The following is a 21,183-nucleotide window of genomic DNA, read 5'->3' on the forward strand; positions in this document are numbered from 1 at the left end:
CACGATATGGATAAGTTAGGCTATCGTTGGGCATAGTTTGTGAACGCCGGCTTCACGATAATTATTCGTTGGTATATCGTATCTTTCAGTAATCAAAGCGCTCTATGCACATTATTAGTTCATTGTGCATTTGTCCAACCCGTTATGAATAGACCTAAATCGTAAAAACAAGCTATAGCTCATTGTTGAAAAAGCCCCATAAAAAATTAGCCTCTAAGAACTTCGAACAATGGTGAAAAGATGTCTCCTACCCGTGGACACGTGGACGCAAGGACGATCCATCATAACCCACACCCTCCCCCTCACACTCACCTACTACTGCCAACATGAACAAACTACTACTAATACTAATACTGATACTGATACTGTTACTGCTGACATGGACATCGACTCAAAAAGGACTCGAAAACACTGTTGGGTTCCCCTTTTATGAACACCATTTTTATTTACCAATTCCCAAAATCGCTGGGAACACGTCTTTATATGGCAGTTGTAAGCTAGAAACACGTTAATTTTTTTTTTTTTGTCGACCGGAAGACGTCATTGGAATACGTCTACATACGTCGATGTGTGTTGGGACTACGTAAAGAATTGGTTCAAAGCACGTCAAACATAAGTTAGAAATAAGTTTCGCGTAAATAAGACATTACCGCGACGTGTTTCGACTTATGAGTAGCTTATAAGTAGCCTTTGTGGACGTGTGTAAGCGTCCACATATCGTGTGTAAAACTTATCCCCATCGCATGCGGAACGTGTGTCATACGCCGAGTACGTCGTAAAATTTTGAACATGTTTAAAATTTCTTGACATACTCTACTTACTACGACGTATGATAGCGTACTTTGGTGTTGTACTCACGTATACCAAACTTACTCATACCCTATTTGACGTGCCCCAACGTTTTAGACACATTTTTCTTAGGTCGGCATACGCTGGCAAGATCGCCAAGGTGGGACCGCGATGTTGTCACTTCCATTTCTACGGCAGTTATGATTCGAATCGTTGTGCGTCAGCCTTTTAATAGGCTACGTCACGACATAGTCGGCGATGCATGCAACGCGCTATGCCTAAGCTAGACTATCATTGGGCAGCGGTTGTGTAGGCCGACAACAGGTTCAGCATTCGTTGGTATCAGTTATCTATAACACAACGAAACGTTCTGTGTCCGTTACCAATGCGTTATACATAAGACCAAGTCGCTATGAATACGTCTGAATCTTTTAACAAAAACATCAAAAGTTCAACGTAAGCCAGCGTTTTACATACATTTTAATACGTTGCCATCGCTGGCTAAAACGTCAAGGTGTCACCGAGCCTTTAGTTGCTGTAAAATTGTGACACTAAATCTTTTTCTCGTCTTCCCCTGCAAAACATTCCCAATAAACCTGTTTCCTGTGCAACATATTTTTCTTCACTTTATTGTAAATACATTATTGTAGAAATGTTCCCAGTTCTTTTTGTCTTTTCCATCATTGGTCCAGCATGGTTCGGATCTAAGTTTAGCCGGGTCTTTATCCCCGATAATCTGTTCATTCTAGCTGGTACGTCCTTGGTAGTTCCGCTCAGCTGCATCCGATCCGGATTGGGTAGTTGGTAGTTGGTACTCTACCATAGTTGGTGGAGTGATCTGGTTCGGGCAAGGTGTACCGAGGGTATGGTTCCCCAGTAGACGACACCGCGTGGTTAATTAGCGAAATTGGTTCTAGACAAAAAGACCCTACACTACGCGGTGGGGGTATTAGCGTCCAAAGGTCGGTTAAGCGACCCGCCGAGTCACAGAGTTATCGGTGAGCGACGGCCTACAATTCCCGGAGTCTGGTGGGAGACGACGTAACTTCCCCCACCTTACAGTCGTTCTCGCCACCGCAGCCCGGCCCACAACTATATATATATTTATATATATATATATATATATATATATATATATATATATATATATAATTTTTTTTTTTTCAGATTACACTGAAATTTCTGCACAAAACACAGCCATCAAGATTCAACAAAAACAAAATTATACATTTAATCACTGAAAATATATCAGCTTTACATCTCCCCCCCCCTAGTTTCTCGCCTGTTTTGACATAATTTTAACAGCAAAATGTTGCTGTTAAAATTATGTTATTTTCCCAAAACTTTTAATTTGGTGTTGAGTCAGGATAGAACATTCTATCAATATGACATACCTTCAAAGAGTATTACTTGCAAAAGCATTGGAGGGATATCAACTTTCAATCCTGTAGCAGTGAAATCCATTGAGCTTGTGTTTCATGTCCTTATAAAAATTACTGTGAAATACACTGCTATTATTTAATATTCCACCAGTCTGATAAGATGGTCGAGAGGTAGTGCACTTACCTTTGTGTTGTCTCATCTGGATTTCAGTCTTGACCTGACAAACTGCCTAATTGGTGCTTCAGAGTCAGGGAGGGTGTTGCATCCCAAAGTGTTCCATCCCTCAGACGGATTTTGACCTGGGCACATGTTCCATCTGCTCGCATTATTTAGTGGATGTTACAGGTCCAATTACAGCTCCAATGTTGTCATTCACAGGGTGTAGGTGAGTTATTGCCGAGCATCCTGGCCAAATTTCAAATTCCTGCCCAAATGAGCTCCAGTTGAACATCAAGCCTGGAAAGCCGGCTCCTGATAAGATTTGGGCCAAATTTCCCCCATGGCTGACCCCATCATAAGGTTTGATTAATTGCAGCTGTTAAAGTAGTGTCAGTAGTTGTAGTAGCAGCAGGAGTAGTTTTACCCGATTTTTGATAGCAACTTCAAAATCTCCTTTTACTACTTGAAACTTTGTAGTGCAGTACGACAAATATTTTGTTGTTATTTATCGGCCTTATATAGATTCCTATTATTTCAAATCTGCCCTGATCTGATGAAACCTATGGATAAGTCACCAATCCAAAAAAGGAACAAATGAAAAGGATATTGGATTTGTCCAATTCTACTGCAGAGAAATATGCAGCATAATCCACTGCAACTTAATTTAACCACAAAGTTTGACGTTCCAGTCATGTGATTTGAAGTATCACCCCCATATTATTGGCTGAATTGTTGGCTGATTTTCTATATCACCCCTGTGATTTCATTATACATTAAGGTTTTCCTATACTGTACATACTGTACTAGTTTAATATGCACTAAATTTACTGACATTTTCCACAATTAATGTGTGATAAGATTGGAATTAACGGAAAAGTCGTGAAAATTAAAACAAGCCGGTAGGCGACATGGCTGCTCGCTCTAGATGGAAAGCTGGCCGACGCGACTAGCCGATATTCATGTACATGCCATCAATCAATTTAGCACAATAAATATGATTATCACAGCCCTCTTAGTTTGCGCCCAGAAACCCGCCTTGTGAAATTTCAGGCATGTTTCCAAAGAGACTCTAACAAATGGCAGCCCTGGTAATTCCATTTATCTATTCGCTAAAGATTTTATTTTTTTATATGATGCTGTAAGATGTTCTCCTTGGGCACAAAAAAACAGGTCCCTCGGAGGTCCAGTTTTGGAGGTATTGATTTTTTTTTTGTACAGTCCACAATAAGTGTACGATGTACGATAAAGTATTTTAGCTGTTGCTAAGCAACGGAGGTGTGCATAGCAACCATTCATTTTTGTGTACATGCTAGCCACATTGCACACATTTCACCCAAGTTTCATCAAAATCAGACTCTTTCTCTTCGAGATATTAGCAATTTACTGTTTCTGAAATGTTCGACATATACTCGCCCAAAACGTATCTATCTCCTCCTACAAATATTTTTTGTTCGGGCTGCAAATTGGCGTGAAGGGAGCTCGATAGATTGCGCACAGAACTCTAAGCTTCGATTTTTCGATTTATTTTTTTGATTTTTTTTTCGATTTTTTGACCACTTTAAAGGGCCGTTGCTATGCCGTTGCTAGGGCCCGGGGTCCCATATTCGAAAGCACACGATTCCCAGAAATATTAGTCCTACCTACCAAATTTCATTGGAATCAGTTGAGTGGTTTAGCCCCTAGGCTTGACCAAAGTTTCGCGGACAGACAGACAGATGGAAATTTCCAGAATAAGGGTGCTCTAAGAGCAGCCAATAAAAAAATCCTCAAATTACCTTGAACATTTTTGGGCTGACTTGGTTCCTCCAGATTAGGACATAAATCTTCAGGTTTTAACCAAATAGTTTGTAGTTAATCAATATTCTTGTAGTCTTCTTTCCTATAAATTGTTTTAGTTTGTTATATAACAACAATAACAGCACTGGTCACAAGCTGTGACAAAATCCGGTAACATGTTAATTGGGAAATGTGTATTTACCGTGCTATTAAACGATCAACTCGACACCTCTTATCCATGTCAACCACCGCTGTGGTTATATCAGGACAAGATGATTCGTCACATGGTCATACATTGTTTAATCCCAATATGGGGCCATTCAAAAATGATGTACCACTATTTTTTTTTAGTAACTTATGCAACGTAATTTCCGTTCGTTCTGACGTACCTTGCATTATGACGTACCAGCCATACAATTTAATCTGGGTGCCTAGTAGGTGGAGTTTTGTGACAAATGTTGGTGGGGTCCTGCAGCTGTTTGACCAAATTGTGCACATTTTAAAAAACGACCACCAACAAGAACCCCACCAACAACACTGACAACAACAACAACAACAACAACAACAACAACAACAACAACAGCAGCAGCAACACGTTCACACGTAGTAAATCTGCGACATATCGTAAAGTCATAAATATTTACATCAACCACAATATGAAGAAGTGGCAAGCATCACTGTTGAGTCGATAATCTTCTTGAACTTGTTGGAACTTGTGAGGAATAGAGGGCAAAAACACTAAATGTGATAAGACATGAGAAGAGGCAAAAGAGGAATGATAGGATCCCAGCCCTCATCCATTAAGCTTGTCCAATAATTCTGTATCATGGCTTGAGAAACTGATGTTGCCCAAAGCTTTTGATTCCATACGTATGCATTTTTATACTTTTCTGAATTGTTGAAGCAGATCAAAGTATTTATGGTTTTGTTATTGATTTTTGTTCACCTTTTACACTTGGGGGTGGGGAAAGTGGTCAAAATGCCATCATCAGTGACTCACAACCCAGAGTTGTTGGAACTCCTGTTGAATGCTATAATCCTGTTGAATGCTGATGAAGGTCAATTTCCTGTCAAAAAAAAGTAGCTAAACTTTATCAATCACACTCTTTTTGCAGTGGTCATCATTGGTAGCTTTATTGGTGTGTGTATGTTTGATTTTGTGCACACTAACCTTAAAATATTTATCAGATCATCAAATTTGCTCAAAATTTAAGTGTAGTCAAATTAGCTGATCAACTTTGTTGCCTATTAAACTCAAATTTTATAGTTAATCACTCATTTTATAACAGTCAGGAGTCTTCTTAACCACCCTGGTGTCAGGGACCTTGTTAGAGAAATGCTCAAACTCATTGTTTCTGTATTTTATGTCAACTTCTTTTACACCTTTGAACATTAGGTTCATGTTTATTATTGTAATAAATCATTAGTCTCAAACATTCAAATATCTCTGTAATATCACCCACATCCAGCACTAATGAACCTCCTCGTGCACAGGCAGGATCATCACCAGCAGATATCAAGATGTATGTGTCACCACTTCAATAACACGTGAAACAAGTTGCCTTGTCTTGATGCGGAATATTCGACCAAATCAAAAAACAGAGCCGATATTACTTCGCTTTTGTGGTGTTTCAGAGCTTTCAGTATCCAGACTGCTTGGAAACAGCTCTTTATGGCCTATTCATGCCTTATTAACTCTTTCCATTGGTTTAGTTAAGCAGCCTAATCAAAAGTTTTGTTATAGCTCAACTGATTTTAAAAATAACTTATGAAATAACCTCGGTATCGAAGGACATCTATATATTATTTTACAAGGTTGGGTATGGGTGAGTTGGATGAAAAGTAGATGAGCCCTACTGCGAGTATTGTTTTCAGCTTGGGGACACAAGTCAAGGGTTGACATGAAAATATGATATGAAAAATGAAATATATATATATATATATATATATATATATATATATATATATATATATATATATATTTCCCCCCGTGTATACCCCGGTTAAAATAGGTGTACCATATCCCTGTGTCGTAAGAGACGACCAGGGTTGCGTCAGGAAGGGCATCCGGCGTAAAACATGTGCCAAATCACTATGCGGATCGGATGATCCGCTGTGGCGACCCCTAACGGGAGCAGCCGAAAGGAGAAGAAGAAGAAGAAGAAGAAGATATATATATATATATATATATATATATATATATATATATATATATATATATATATATATATATATATATATATATGCTATGCAGCTGATATGAAAACCTTCCTTTTTTCCAACAGCAACATCTCAGATCATCAATTTGATTTCAGATGAGGTCACTCCACCTTGGATATGCTGCTTCGACTCACCCAACAATGTTTGGAGGCCCTCAATGTCATACATGAGATCAGGGCCATCTCTCTGAACACACCTCATGCTTTTGATAGTCTCGCATCCTGCCTTACTCCACAAAATGTCTGCCTTTGGCATCCAAGGCCAACTCCACACATAGCTGACTGGCTTCCTCCACTCGTAGCCAAAGTGTGGCACTCAATGGAATCCCTTAATCTCCTCTCCCTGTCAAGGCTGCAGTGACCCAAGGCAGTGTTCTGGGCTCAGTCTTGTATCTGATCTTCATCAGTGATTTCTCTGACTCTTTTAAAAATCCTCTTTATCTATTTGCTGATGACTCCACCCTGTGCCGTGACATCCCTCATCCTTCAGACAGGCAGGCTGCAGCCTCTTCTTTCTCTTCAGACCTTGAAAATAACCACAAGCCGGTCAAACACTTGGAATATGTCTTTCAATCCTGATGAAGTTCACACTCTTACTATTTCTCTCCAAAAGGACCGTTTGGCAAACCCTCATATCTACTTTCTTAACAATCCTCTTGATGAAGTTCAGTCATTCATACTCCTGGGTCTCACTATCTGCTATGATCTTTCTTGGGCAAACCACTCAAGGCAAAAATAACATTCCTTTCCTGTCGTAATTCTCTGCAGACTACTCGAGTATATGAGAGTGCAACTCTCATAGACTGTTGTTCTAACTGTAGCATTTTTGCCTGGGACATTTCAACATTGACCTCCAAAACCAGCCACTGTCTGGGCATCCTCCATCATACAAAGGCCTTCCTTGGCACTCCAGAACTCCTTTTCACTTGTAAGGCCTTCATCCACAGTTTGATGGAGTACTGCTCTCCTGCCTCACATCTTACACAACTTGACACTGTGAAGACCAAGGCCTTCGAGATCACTGAGATCTCCCACGCTGAAGCTGAGTCCAAGGGCTTATCACTTCACCATCGCAGACAGGTCGGTAGTCTCTCTGTATTCTACCACCTCCTTTCTTATATTGCACCGTCTGCTCTTTCCATGCTCTGTCTCCCCCTCCCAGGTTTCTACAGGGTTCACATGGTGCACCATCAACCCTCTTCTGGTAAAACGACCCAAATCCACGATCACTTCTCACCGACACTCATTTGTTCATCTTTCTCCACTCACTGATCTTTTTACCCTCATTAACCCCACCCAAATCCCTCCTGCCCATATTTTAATCGAAGCAGGTTATTTTAATCGCGTTGGCTGGGGAAAAGGGGTAACTTATGCCCTTCCAAACCCTTTTTAAAATTCGCCGTTATTCCAGCAGATGCTATTTTGGGAAGTAAATTTGTTGGCTCTATTAGTGCATTTGCTTCCCACAAATCCGAGAGGCATTCAATTCCCAACCTTTCTTCAAATTCTCATCCTTGAAATTGCGCCATTTGCTTACTTTGTGTAGATAGGCTTTCAACTACATTCGTTGAACATCGAAGCAAAATATTTTGGGGTCTCTGATCATTGGGGATAGGGCTGGTTGGGCAGGAATAACTAGAAGGCTGGAGTCTAAGAAAAGTCAGCAACATCTTTGGATAGTCCTTTAATGTTAGAGTGGGGAAGGTTAAAAGATTTTTGGGAAGCGTCAGGGGAAGGTGCTGATGAGCATTAAATGGTATAAGGATTCCTGTTGTGTTTTGCACCCAGTGCTGACTGGGTGTGAAGACCTTTGGTTTTAAGATTTGCTACATAGTGCTTAGGCCAAGGTCACATTTGCCACGGCGGCCGTGGGGTCTCCAAAATCTATGGCCACTAGCAATTATACGGTGGCCGCAGTATTTCCACGGTCACACAATGTAGCAGTCACACATGTTTTCATTTTTCGGGGAGCCGCACGGCGTATTTAGGCATAAGTCACATTTGCCACGGCAGCCGTGGGGTCTCCAAAATCTACGGCCATTAGCAATTATACGGCGGCCGCAGTATTTCCACGGTCACACAATGTAGCAGTCATATATGTTGTTATTTTTCTGGGAGCTGCACGGCATATTTATAAATTGTGGAGACCGAAAACGTGGGGTTGCCGTACGGTCTTTGATTTAATGTCGCACGGTGATCTTAGGGCGTTCCTGTGGCGGCCATATAATTTTCAAGGCAGACACAAGGTGCCCGCAAGGCGACCGCAAGGCGACCGCAGGGGGACCGCAGGGGGGCCCTAAGGCGAACGTGCAGCCAGACGGACGGTAACGAATGGGTTAATTTTTTTTTTTACCAGTTTTTTTTTTTTGGCTTGTCGAATTGCTACGGCGAACGTAGAAATGAAAAAAGTTATAACTCCGCGTTATAATTCCACGGCGACCTTACGGCCTGTAAAATATAGCCAAATGGCATAGGGCCACCCTGAGGCCACCTCAGAAACTCTGCGGCCGACGCACATTTCTGTCAATTCAGAGGGTGTACGGCTGCCGTATCCTCGCCGTAGAGCAAATATGACTTAGGCCTTAGGTCTTAGAAATTGTGGATACCGAACACGTGGGGTTGCCATACGGTCTTTGATTTGATGTCGCACGGTGACCTTAAGGGGGCCCTGCGGCGGCCATAGAATTTTCAACGAAGACGCAAGGTAGCCTCAAGGTGCCCGCAAAGCGACCGCAGGGGCCCAAAGGCGAACATGCGGCCAGACAGACGGTAACGAATGGGTTAATTTTTTTTTTTAACGATTTCTTTTGTTTCGGCTTGTCGAATTGCGACGGCGAACGTAGAAATGAAAAAAGTTATAACTCCGCGTTATAATTCCACGGCGACCTTATGGCCTGTAAAATATAGCCAAACGGCGTAGGGCCACCCTGAGGCCACCCCAGAAACTCTGCGGCCGCCGCACGCTTCTGTCAATTCAGAGGGCGTACGGCCGCCGTATCCTCACCGTAGAGCAAATGTGACTTAGGCCTTAATAATATAGAGGTTAAGAGGAATTCCCTGGAATATACATATATGGAAGCACAACAGCGTAAGGAACCTCCTTCAATGAAGTGGCAGTAAGTAAGATCAACGATTTTTGTTCATTGTTTTGTGGGATTTAAAATACAGACTTCTTTTGTAAAATACTAACCTGGTGGAAATTTTAAAAGTTTAATTTTTAACTTGTGAATTCTTAACTGGTAAAATGACTAGTTGTTTGTTTTGTTCAAATACATTTTTGTCACAATAATTGAGTCCTTGCTAACTGCATCACCATTGTTCATCACAGCATTGTTCTGTTTGAGTTAAAGCAGCAGCCATGTGTCTGTTAAAACTTACCAAAAGCAACTTTGTTCTTCTTGAACTGTTTATCTTGAGGATCAAAGAGTATTGTTCAGCATATATGCATGCGTTCATATGCATCATGGATAAAGGGGTATACAGTACTCAGTTACAACATGTGAGCACACTCAAGATGAGTGTCCAACTTGGTGCTGCAGCAACCCACCTGAGGCCTTGCCAGATGATCTCCATAAATTAAAGCTTGGCTTCGTTGGTAATCACGGTTTTTTTCAAGGCATGAGGGTATAATGTTACAGGATTTTTAGACACGAGCTTCAAGAAAGCAAGATCACCAACCTTGAACTGAACACTCACATACCTTCCTGGAGAACTCTTTCCTCAACGGTCGTTTGATGAGCTTGAATTAAGCATCTTTGCACCAGCCACTTTGCATTTACAAACACCTTTTGAAGGCGAGTCTGATTCTCTGGGGTCATCAGCGAACATTTGCTCATTTTGGTGCATTGGGGGATTCCTGAATGGCTAATGCAGCACGGCATGAGGAAGCAGGTTATTTTAATCGCGTTGGCTGGGGAAAAGGGGTAACTTATGCCCTTCCAAATCCTTGTTAAAATTCGCCGTTATTCCAACAGATGCTAATGTCAGTATTCCACTGGTGGCGCTGAGCTTTTAAAAGCTGGTTTGCATTTTATAACATACAAAGGACCATAAGATATACAATAGCGAGAAGGATTGGCGTTCAGTGGCCTGACTCTGACACCTTCCATTATTATTTACTGACATAGAAGGAAAGATTAGTTGAATTTGTTTAATCGCATCTGTGCAAACATTAGGCTGTTCATTACTCCAGCAATGCAATTGGGATTAAACAGTTGGAGAGGAAACGTGCCAGAGTGTCGTTCCTTCAAAAAGAAGTTCCATCCTGCCCGAAGCGAGCTTCCTGGAGATCTGAAAGTCTAATGATTTGTCAAGGACATATTATATTTTACAGATATTAAATTCTGTAAAGTTGCTTGGTAATTCATTCGTCATAGCCCAGGTTTTATGAAAGAGGAAACTGACTTTTGGTTTTGCTCATAGATGGACTTTTCTAGTGACACCACTCTCTTGAAACTTGCATTGCATTCAATGATGGCAGCTCTAGCTAATACAAACAATTTGCAGAATCCTTTTTTGTTGTTTTTTTTTTAAAGAAATAGTTCAGTTGCTTTCGTTGCCACTTTTACCTTCAGTTGATTGGAGTGTAATTGGAAATTAAAGGAAATTCTCTGTAACTATCAGTGGAAGTGCTTGCTGGCTTGTTCATAGTTGATAGTCTGGGAATTACCATGTGATAATGACATCATGCAACAGTCTGATTGCCACTTTCATTCCCGTCACACTTTAACTGTGCTTTTGTCACCCATGTGGTCCTTATTGGCACATTCTTTGTGGTCTCAAACTTTTCTCAGGTAAACAGTCTATGTAGATACAAATGTATGTCTTAGTGGTATTTTAAGATCTAATCTCCTTCAAAGCTTACTTTGTTACCTTTGTATCACTGTTTATCCATGGGCCGTACAGGCCCAATCACTATACTGACAATTGCTGGCAAGTCAAACCAAACAAATTGCTGACAATTGGATCAGAATATCTAAATTGTAAGGGTCAAATATTCATTTATTTTGGCATGGAAAAAGCAGGGGTGAATGGTGGAATTGGAGGAAAAAGAATTACATGGGAAGGGTATGAGGGATCCAAAAATTCCACCATTTATGAGTAGGTATTATGTAAATGAACTACAACCAAAATGAGACCTCCAGAGTAATTATTTAAGATTAGGCCTTCAGGCTGAGGGGATGTTATTACAGCCAGGGCCATGAGCACTGATAAAGCTGCACTTCCAATAAGATGTCTCGTCTTCTTTCAACAGCAACAGCTGCAAGAATTTTATAAGAAGCAGCAGGAACAAATGCATTTGCAGCTTCTACAGCAAAGCAGCAAATCCTCCAAAGAGGTAAATTTTTGCTTCATAGTAAATCTTTTTTTCTCTTTCTGGGACTTGTACTCATGCTTAACCTCGTTTCATCTTCCCCTTTTCCAAAATGAGGTCTCTGAGAATTTAGCCCATTTGGTTGCCAAGTGCTGGAAAGACAATGAAGGCTATACAATATTAATGAATGGCTGAATGGGTGTGAACCTCTCACGCATAGGGTCGCAATAGCAGACACTTACTCTGCAGCATCAAGAGAATTAAAATTTTCTCGAACCTTGTAACTTCATTGCTCTGCAGTAACTTCAAGGGAGTAAGTTCACCAGGCCCTCCACTCGGAAAAGCTTATTATACTTCTGTTGTGGTGCCGCTGGTGTCTCCTCATTCAAGAGCGGTTTTAATCATGCATCTCAGGCCATTAGCTTTGCTGGTATTTTCTGATAGAGCTATCAGTGGAGTTTACAAAAAGTAATTCCTTATGGGTACCGTTGCAGTCGGAGTCCCACGGCATGGGGTCAAAGTTCACGACTGCTTTATGTTTTTCAATTAAAATCAGAAAACTCTGAACGGTAGCAAACACCTAATAAACAGGTAAAAAAATAAAATAAATACCTGCTTTTTCATGGATGAGCAATTCTAATAACATACATGATTTAAAAAAAAAATTACCTCTTATTGGAGAAAAAGAAAACAAATTTTATTGGATTTTATTAAAATATAATTATTTGAGTCTTATACTGTATGTGTTTATTCTCCTGAGTGGTCGTCATCATCTTTTCACTTATTTATAAATGTATATAATTATGATATTGTGTTTCGAGGTTGAAAGAAAATGTCGCAGATTCAAGTCTTGTGTTTATTGCACTGGCAGTCATTGTCATCTTTTCACTTAATATTACATGTGTATATAATAATGTATATCAATATAAAATTGTGTTTGCAGTTTAAAAACGATCCTCTCAAAATGTACCGAACAGGAACATAGATACTTGTGATATAATTTAGATTTAAAGTTTGCTATCCCATCTCAGAATTTCCATGGATCAGATACCAACCTTTGGCTTTTGTAACTTTAGCCCCTTTTAACTTGATTTCTCATTTTATTGGTGGTGCATCACAATTGTCTTGCTTTGCATTTCTTTTGGGTGATAATTATCACAGAAAAATGTCAGATCAAAGTACCGAGGCTGAACATGAACCTGCAATGAACAAAACAAAAGCTGTTTGCATTTTACATGTTAGAACTCACAAAAAGAATAAGTAAAGACATTCAACAATGAAACATGGCAGCAAACTAAGGGAGCTGCAAACATTAGGTTAATGAGAACAAAGGTGTCAAAGGGCCCTTATAAATTTGCAAAACTTTGTGAACAGCTACCAGAAACCTATGAAGAAAGTTATGGATATCATAGTTGTTAAAAAAAAAAAATTCACAACCATTCTAAAAAAAGAGTGCTGTCGGTTCGGTGTCCCACAACGAGGTTTTTATGTTCACAACTAGAAAGTTCAACCATAAAACCTTTTGTGCCTTGTCGGCCATTGGTGTTCAGCTACCCCCTAACTCCTGTGCCAATGTCACTGGCACATGTCGATAGATCACCGAATAAAACATACGAGTCCAAACTCATGAAATATCTTGAGAGGCAGGCCATTCCTGACCTGGCATGTCAACATGAAGAGGCTGACATGCACATTGGCTGGCATTTTAGACATATTTGTGAGTCACAAGAGAATTCAAATGCTAACATTATTTCAAGTTCATCTGACACTGACGTCATGATCATTTTGCTGTATCATATGAATAACATTGATTCAAAACATTTGGATGGGTCTGGGATCCAGCACAAGCAATGCTCGGAGGTACGTCAATATCTCTGTCCTTGATGAAGTGGAAGAGGAATCAACACATGTAGGACAGTCTCTGGATTGTAAGCTGCAGTATGTTCCGCCCTTCCGGTCATACATGCCTCTTCAAGGTGTGATTACACTCCATATTTTGCGCAAAAAGGAGGAACACAACCCCTGGAATTTAAAGTAATACGAAGCCAGCATGGATATGCCTTCACAAAGCTTGGTGACTCATGTTAGGTATCATCGGGTACTATCTCCAGCATAGAAGCATTTGTTTGTGCTCTCAATGGAGAACCACATCTGTCAAGTGTAAATGATGCTTGGCTTGTATTGTTCATTCAAGCCACTTCACTTAGAATCAAGAAGCATCCCCCTGACACGATTACTCAAAGTGACCCGGGCTTACTTCCACCTTGCAGGTCAGTTCTTGTTGAAAAGATCAAGCGAACAAATGATGTGGGTTCAATTTCGAAAAATGCCCACAATTGTGCTCCAGTCATGTGTAACCCGACAGAGAATGGCTGGAAGCTTAACGAAGGTCATTTATCAGATTTCATGGTTTGAAGGGGATTTGATCCCACATGACATTTGTCATCACGTGCAGGGCAACCTCATGGCCCCTGATGAAGCGGAAGAGGAACCAACATGCAGCTCTTCATTGGACGATTCAGAGTGGGATTCTGATTAATCGAATGTTGTGTTGATTAAACTATCAATGTAAATGTATCTGAACTGACGGTGTTAGTTAAATGAAAAATATGGACAATGAGAATAATCAGTAGGTGTAATAAACATATAAAATACCTTCTGTTATCATAGCTACTGCATATGAAAACATTTAAAATATTACAATTATTACTTATTAAGATGTTATACTATTTTTCAATCTCCAAATATGCCGAGGATGTGTGAAAAGTGTAAAGTATGCAGATTTTGATCGATTTCGGCTCCCTTCGGTATGTTACAGGTTTTCACCCAAAGATCGAGGCGGACATGGACTTTTACCCCATTCTGTGGGTCTCTGACCAGGATGGTGCACATTAGAAATCACTTTTAGTAAACTCTACTGATAGTCCTTTCAGAAAATACCATCAAGATGTAAAAGATGTAAAACCAGATGTAAAACACCTTAACTCTTGCTCTATCCATTTTGAGGGGGGGGGGGGTTCACCTGTCATCGAATGTCTACATTTCGCATAACGGTGTATAATGTTTTGAACAACAAACAGGCTTAGGCCTAAGCTTTGCCATGCCACTGGCCTCAAAGTTGCTGCAGCTGCCTCTGCAGGCTGATTAATGAAGCACAGACCCAAGGAAGGCAAGCTTTTGCCTTTGCTAACAGTGGGACGAGCTCATAAATCAAGCTGACACTCGGCCTGCAGCTCTACCACTGAGCACCGCACACCACTCGGCCTAAGGGGCCAACCGCACTTACAATTACACTTGCAGTTGCCCCAGCGGCCATGTGAGGAAGAGTCGACCCGGAGCACAGAGGCAACCTGCTGATTTTTTTTCTTTTTGTCAAACGAGCACTTAAACCTCCCACACGATTGAAGACTACAATGATAAAACTTGAACCCCCATCTGTTCTTCATATACGTTGAGGCTCGTGCAAGAGGTGCAGTAATAATTATATAACTTAATATTTTGTGATAAGAATACAGCAATTTCAAGAAGTTGATGTTTTGTCTTTCCTTTATATTATCACATAATTTTTTTCCTCTCCTTAATTCAGATTTGTTTTTAACCTATCTGCACAATGGGGAAGACTGTGATCTTCGAACACACAATTGCTCTGATTACCCCTCTTGGACACACTTTAAAGTAGACGTGAAAAGAACAGGCCCGTGTCCTCAGGATTGCTTTGCAGATTTGATCACCATTACATTTCTTTCTGTGAGTCGCAGTCTCTACTTCATCCTTGTGCTCAGCCGGCACTCTCCTTCTATGACTTGGGGATCCGGTGAAGAACGAATTGTGGCGCTTGAAACACCTCCACAAATTAAAGTTCATTCATAGGTTGTTACGCTGTCCTATTTCTTCCGAATACTCCCTGTTGTCTTTCTCCATGGGAATAACATGCAAATTTTTCTTAAAGGAAGAATGGAAAAAAGCGGTAAAGCTCTAATAATTATAGTTACTAATAGGTTTCTCATTCCCCGCCAACTAATTGTGTTCATGCTAGCCGTGTTGACTTTTGTTGCCAGCAGTCATGCCGAAAACTGGAGCCATCTATTCTTTGGGAAAAAGTAATTGTGAGGAAGGGAGCCGCTCAAAAGAACCAAGATGATTGCTTGCGAATGCACCAGGATTTGATTCATGGCCTGCCTATGTTGTGTGTTTAATTCTGTTAACACCCAGCATAAGGCACGATGGGCTGTAGCCCAAACTGCTCTAAATGGCCTGTATAAACAGGAAGGGAGAAAATACGTTTGGCAGTAACACACATTTTTCTACCACCCACTTTTGCGCTGCCACTCGTAAAGGGTCTCGATGATGATCCTGGCGTGCAGCATGCGCGAAAGCATCTCTGGGGGCATGTAACTGGTAAATGGTGTGCTGTTGCCGACGTGCGGCAAACTCCGTCGGTTGTGCCACATTCGGGTTAAATTGAGGCCTAGTAAGCAACCCCCTCCACCGCCCCCAACCCCCCACAACAAGGCTGCAATAAACCGTGCTTTGTAGTACGAAGCTGTGGTCTCTTTTCATCAAACGCTGCATGGACTGTTTAAGCATCATTATGTCATTCTTGCAGTTAGCTGTGGGTGTCCTTTCACTTCATGCCAAGCAGGTGCTTTGCACTTGCAGTGCATTTTTCTCACTTTCTCAGTGTACAGCTCTAAATCCCATTGGTTGATTTTTCTCAACTCCATCCTGATTTGTGCACGCAGACAGCAGCCGTGTTGAGGCCTCTCAGACTTATCCTGCAGAGCCTATCCTGTGTCCTGATTGATAAGATCAATAAGAAATATCACCTTGACCAACGATCACCAAACTAATTAAGTGGCTTGGTATTGTTCTCCTTAATAACTGCACAACTGTGATGTTCTGTTCTCTGGTTGTTTGATCACAGCTGGGTGTTCCACAGCTGGTTCTGCAGCAACAGCTTCTGCAGGTGCAACAGCAGCAACACCTGCTTGGCTTGCAGCGACATGGCCTGGGTTTTCCTCTCGGCACGCACAGTCTGTCAGCACTCTCACAAGGTGCAATCTTACGTGATACCTTATTGCATGATTTACATTTCTGAGCATACTCAGAATTTTCCATCATACAGAGATATTTGTATTTACTATCAATAATGTTGCTCTTGTTTATGTCAGATGCAGATGACTGTGAGTAGAATAAGATGGGCAAGATTCCCTCACCCCACCTGCATACACCCCTCAGTCTTGGTTCAATATCGTGAAGCTCTTTGGCTGAAGGTGTAGCAGGAAATTTGCAATCACAAATGTTCAGCATACTGAACAAAAGAACCTTAGGATGATGTTCATAGACGGGGAGAGGGACATCTTGCCATACCTTTCCCGTCTGGGACACCTTACCCAACCTTATATTATTGTTATTTTCATTATATTATTTTTATTATTATGATTTGTGTTACTGTTTATTGCAATATGCAAAAATTGTAAAATTTAACATTACAATACTATGCATTTCTGTGCAGGATAGATGAATTTTTCTCTTTTTGGTCCCTTGCCCCTCTGACAAGGTCAGAGACAGGGGACATTAAAATGAGCTCCAATCGACTGACTGATCATGTGCCCATGTACTTTTGTCTACGTGATATTTCAAAAACCGTTGAACATTTAGCTTTCATCTTGCAGATATCTATTCCTCATGATATTATCTCAACCTGATCAGATCACGGCTGTTATTAGCCGAAGTATTTGGCCGTGGAAACGATCTCGGTAACTTGGCTTGTGTGCTTGATATTTCAAAACTGTTTAAATTTAGCTTTCATATTACACAAATATATTCCTCATACCACCCAAAAGGTGTCGGTCCAAGAGTATTAGCTCCTTGTATTCATTACAAGATCAGCTCTAACAAAAAATTCGAAATAATTGTATATTTAGCTCACCTGAACTTTATTCTGGTTAGCTGATGCGATTGAGCAGTGTCCCTAGGTGAGTGAGTGAGTCAATCAGTCAGTTAGTCCGTAAACTCTTCAGTCATTATCGCTTTTTCCAAACACACGATTTTGATGAAACTTCGCCACAAGCTTCATATCCGATGCTTAGCGAAGATGTATCAACCGCATCAAATTGTGCACTCATGAAGGGAGTTTATTGGGGGTGGGGGGTGGATTGACCCCCCGCCCCCAAAACAGGTATTTGCTCTCTTCTCCAAAACTACACACACAATTTCAATGAAACTTGACCCCAACATTCATCTCCCATGATGTACCAAAGTTTATCGACCTCATCAAAATCTACGCTTATTAAGGGGATCTACAGAGAGGGTTTTTGACCCCCCAAAATAGGTATTTGCTTTTTCTTCCAAAACAACACACACTATTTTGATGAAACTTGACCATAACCTTCATCACTCATGATGTACAAAAATTTGGTCATGTCATTAAAAAAATAATTAGGATCTCAGAGGGTCTTCAGGGAGTTGAGCCCTCCCAAAATAGGTATTTGATCTCTTCTCCGAAACTATACACGTGAAATTGATGAAACTTGACCACAACCTTCATCACTCGTGATGTACTAAAGTTTCTTCACGGCGGTAAATAAAAATCAGGGTCTGGGGGGGGGTGGGGGTCTGTGGGGAGTTTGAGTGACTGTTACACCTGATCCAGGTGAGCTTCAGGCCACGCAGTCCTATTTTTATTTATTTTACTCTCAATTTGTGCTCTTTGAAACTTGTCAAAACTCAGTTATTGTGTAGCTGCAATTTCAACTTCAAGAACTTCTCATCATTCCAAGTTGTGCACACGTTGTTTGAATTTGCATAGAATACCAAATGTAACCTTTTAATCAGGAGTAATCATGATTATCAAATTTTCACTTTTCATCACCTATGTATTTTTTTCATCTAATGGAGAACTTGATTGGAAAGGAATTGCAAATATTGCATCTGAGATGGCTTGAAATTTGATTTTGAAACTAGAGGAGTTTAACCAATTATTTATTTTCTTTATAATATACATACTGTATATTACATTCACAATTCGCATAATTGAAATTATTTCACATAATTTAGATGCAAATTGTATGTGCATCAACAATACCAATGTATTATGATGTGTGAAAGAAATGCAGGTACAGGGAAAAATGGACAATGTATGGCTAACCAACAGATATCTGAGTCTGGGAAGTTGGTGGTTCAATCCCCGAATGAGTCATACCAAAGACTAAAAATGGTACCTGCTCCTTCCTTGCTTAACACTCAACTAAACTCAACACTCAAAAGGATAGAGCATGGATAAATAATGCTGGGAAGGCAATGGAAAACCACCCAGTGGAACCCTTTCCAATACCTTGCTTCAGCAGCACCAACGCTGTGCAAAAATTATGGTACATCAAAATCAATATGCATATATCCATCATAGTGACACCATAAAACAAAAAACACTTATTATTACATGCTATATTTCATACCCATCAATTACTCTGAAAAGATATTTAGTGTAGCTATCCCATTGGAATTAAATTTTTCAGAAAAGCCATCATCGTAACTCCATGTTGCGATGTGTGAAGTCTCTCCATTTGTTTTTTTTTTCTTAAGTGGTCAATATAGCTTGACCTTGCTGGCTTGTTCCTCAAAAACGCATCTCTCGTTTTCCGTGTTGAGGTTTGCCATAAAAAAAACAACAGTTTATGCTGCCCTCTTGGGGTCAAAAGGAGTTTGGTGGAAGTAATATGGCAAACAGGTCAACCCTCTCAATGCCAACAGTGAAATCATCAGCCTTCATTGTTCGAAATGGAAATACGGTAAAAATGAAGGGATTTTCTTTTGTCAAAAATTGCACACATTATTGGAATTTTGTGAGGCCTCATCTGGAATTTGTGTGGATGTTTGATCATCACATATGAGGAAGAACTCATATGATGTAGTGGGTTATGGAGAGGGTTCAGTGTAGAGCAACTCGATTGGTTCCAGGGCGAGGTAGACTAAGCTACATGGAGCAACTGAAAGAGAGAGAACTTTATACATTAGAAAGGAGATGATTATGAGGTGATCTGAATGAGATGTTTAAGATAATGAAGGGTGTTGCTAAAATAAATGCAGAAGACATTTTCACCAGAATGAACAGTGACAGTACCAGCGGTCACAGCCTCAGAGTAATGAAGAGGAGAGTTAGGATGGTAGTCAGGCAGATGTCTTTCATTCAGACTCCTGCCTTAGGACCATCCGGACTGCATGTCGTTGTCTCCCTGGAAAGATGGTGATAACAGAAACAATCGATAGGTTTAAATTTAACTTAGATAGGTAACTAGAAACATTGGGGATACAGGGGGCATGGGCATTGGCAGGAAAGGTGGGTAACTGGAGTGTTTTAGGGTGATTGTATACCTGTAACGTAATTGCTTTGTCTGTGAGAGGGTCTCGTCAAAAGGTGAATGTGCTGTCTTTACACCAGCAGCAACCTCTGTGTTTGTTCACTCCTTACCTTTCAACCATGGTCTTCCTGACCTTACCTCCCTAAAAAACTCCAAAAGCAAAGTTAAAAAATCAACAAATATTTTCAAGTGTTTGTGTGTTTGTTTGTGTGGTTGTATGTTATTCTGGTCGAACCATAGCACATAGAGGTCCAAAATATTGAGTGTAGGTATTCCAAGCGTGGGCAAGTTTAGAAGATAATCCTATCCACGGCCACCTCCCCAGCCCCCCCCCCTCCGCCACAAGGAAATTATTTGTCGACATGTTATTATTTGTCAGTCTGAAAATCACATAAAAAATGGCTTGGGCAATCCTCACCAGATTTTGAAAATCTGCCAGGGGTACCCATGGTCATGTCATCGGCAGCCACCCTCTCCCCACAAGGCAAGTCTCTATGTACACAACTGGTCAAAAGTTTTATAACACCCCCATTTTTCCAGTTTTTACTGAAATTTAAGCAGTTCAAGTTCAGTGAATAACCTGAAATGGTAAAAAGCTAAGCGGTAAACTGCCAGAGGTTAAAAAGAAAAGTTTAGGTTACCAAAAACTGAAAAAATAATGTAAATTTCAGAGTTGTTAAAAAAGGCCCTTTTCAGGGAACAAGTAATGGGTTAGCAACTGCAGCTGTTCTGCAGCAATGGAAGTGAATTAATACTTGAAAGTTGATGCAAACAATTCCTACAGGTGTCCCAACTTTTGTTGATTAGTTGCAAACCCTCTGTCTGTATAAAGGCAGTGTTGGAACAGACTGTGTTGCTCCACCCTCTGAAGCATTTTTTGAACAATATTGCCCTGCAGGAAGTAGTATATTGCTATCATAATGGTGAGAAAGAGAGAATTAACAAAGGAAGACAGACAGACCATTATAACCCTTAAATGTGTAGGTCTTTCCTTTCGAGAAATTGCAAAGAAGCCAAGGTGTCAGTGAGTACAGTTTCCTACACAATCAAAAGGCACTTGGAAACTGGAGGAAACTCTGACAGGAAGAGGTCTGGCAGACCCAAAGCCACAACACAATCAGAAGACAAGTTTCTGAGAGTCAACAGCTTGTGTGATAGGCGGCTCACAGGACAGCAGCTTCAA

General features: G+C 40.6%; 1 protein-coding gene across 10 annotated transcripts in view; it reads left to right on the forward strand.

The window, feature by feature from the left end:
• Nucleotides 1–21,183, forward strand: part of LOC147020180 (forkhead box protein P1-B-like) — a 737,853-nt gene that overhangs the window by 472,462 nt on the left and 244,208 nt on the right. For 9 of the 10 annotated variants that reach the window (XM_085895286.1, XM_085895292.1, XM_085895291.1 and 6 more), the window contains 2 exons: nt 11,581–11,664; nt 16,565–16,694. In XM_085895286.1, coding sequence (XP_085751412.1) covers nt 11,581–11,664; nt 16,565–16,694 — 214 coding nt within the window. The remainder of the gene's footprint in view (nt 1–11,580; nt 11,665–16,564; nt 16,695–21,183) is intronic. The other variant, XM_085895293.1, reaches the window with a different exon arrangement.

The sequence above is a fragment of the Eptatretus burgeri genome, chromosome 9 (genome assembly GCF_056783735.1).
Source record: "Eptatretus burgeri isolate ZD-2024b chromosome 9, Ebu_testis_v1, whole genome shotgun sequence".
Classification (NCBI taxonomy): Eukaryota; Metazoa; Chordata; class Myxini; order Myxiniformes; family Myxinidae; genus Eptatretus; species Eptatretus burgeri.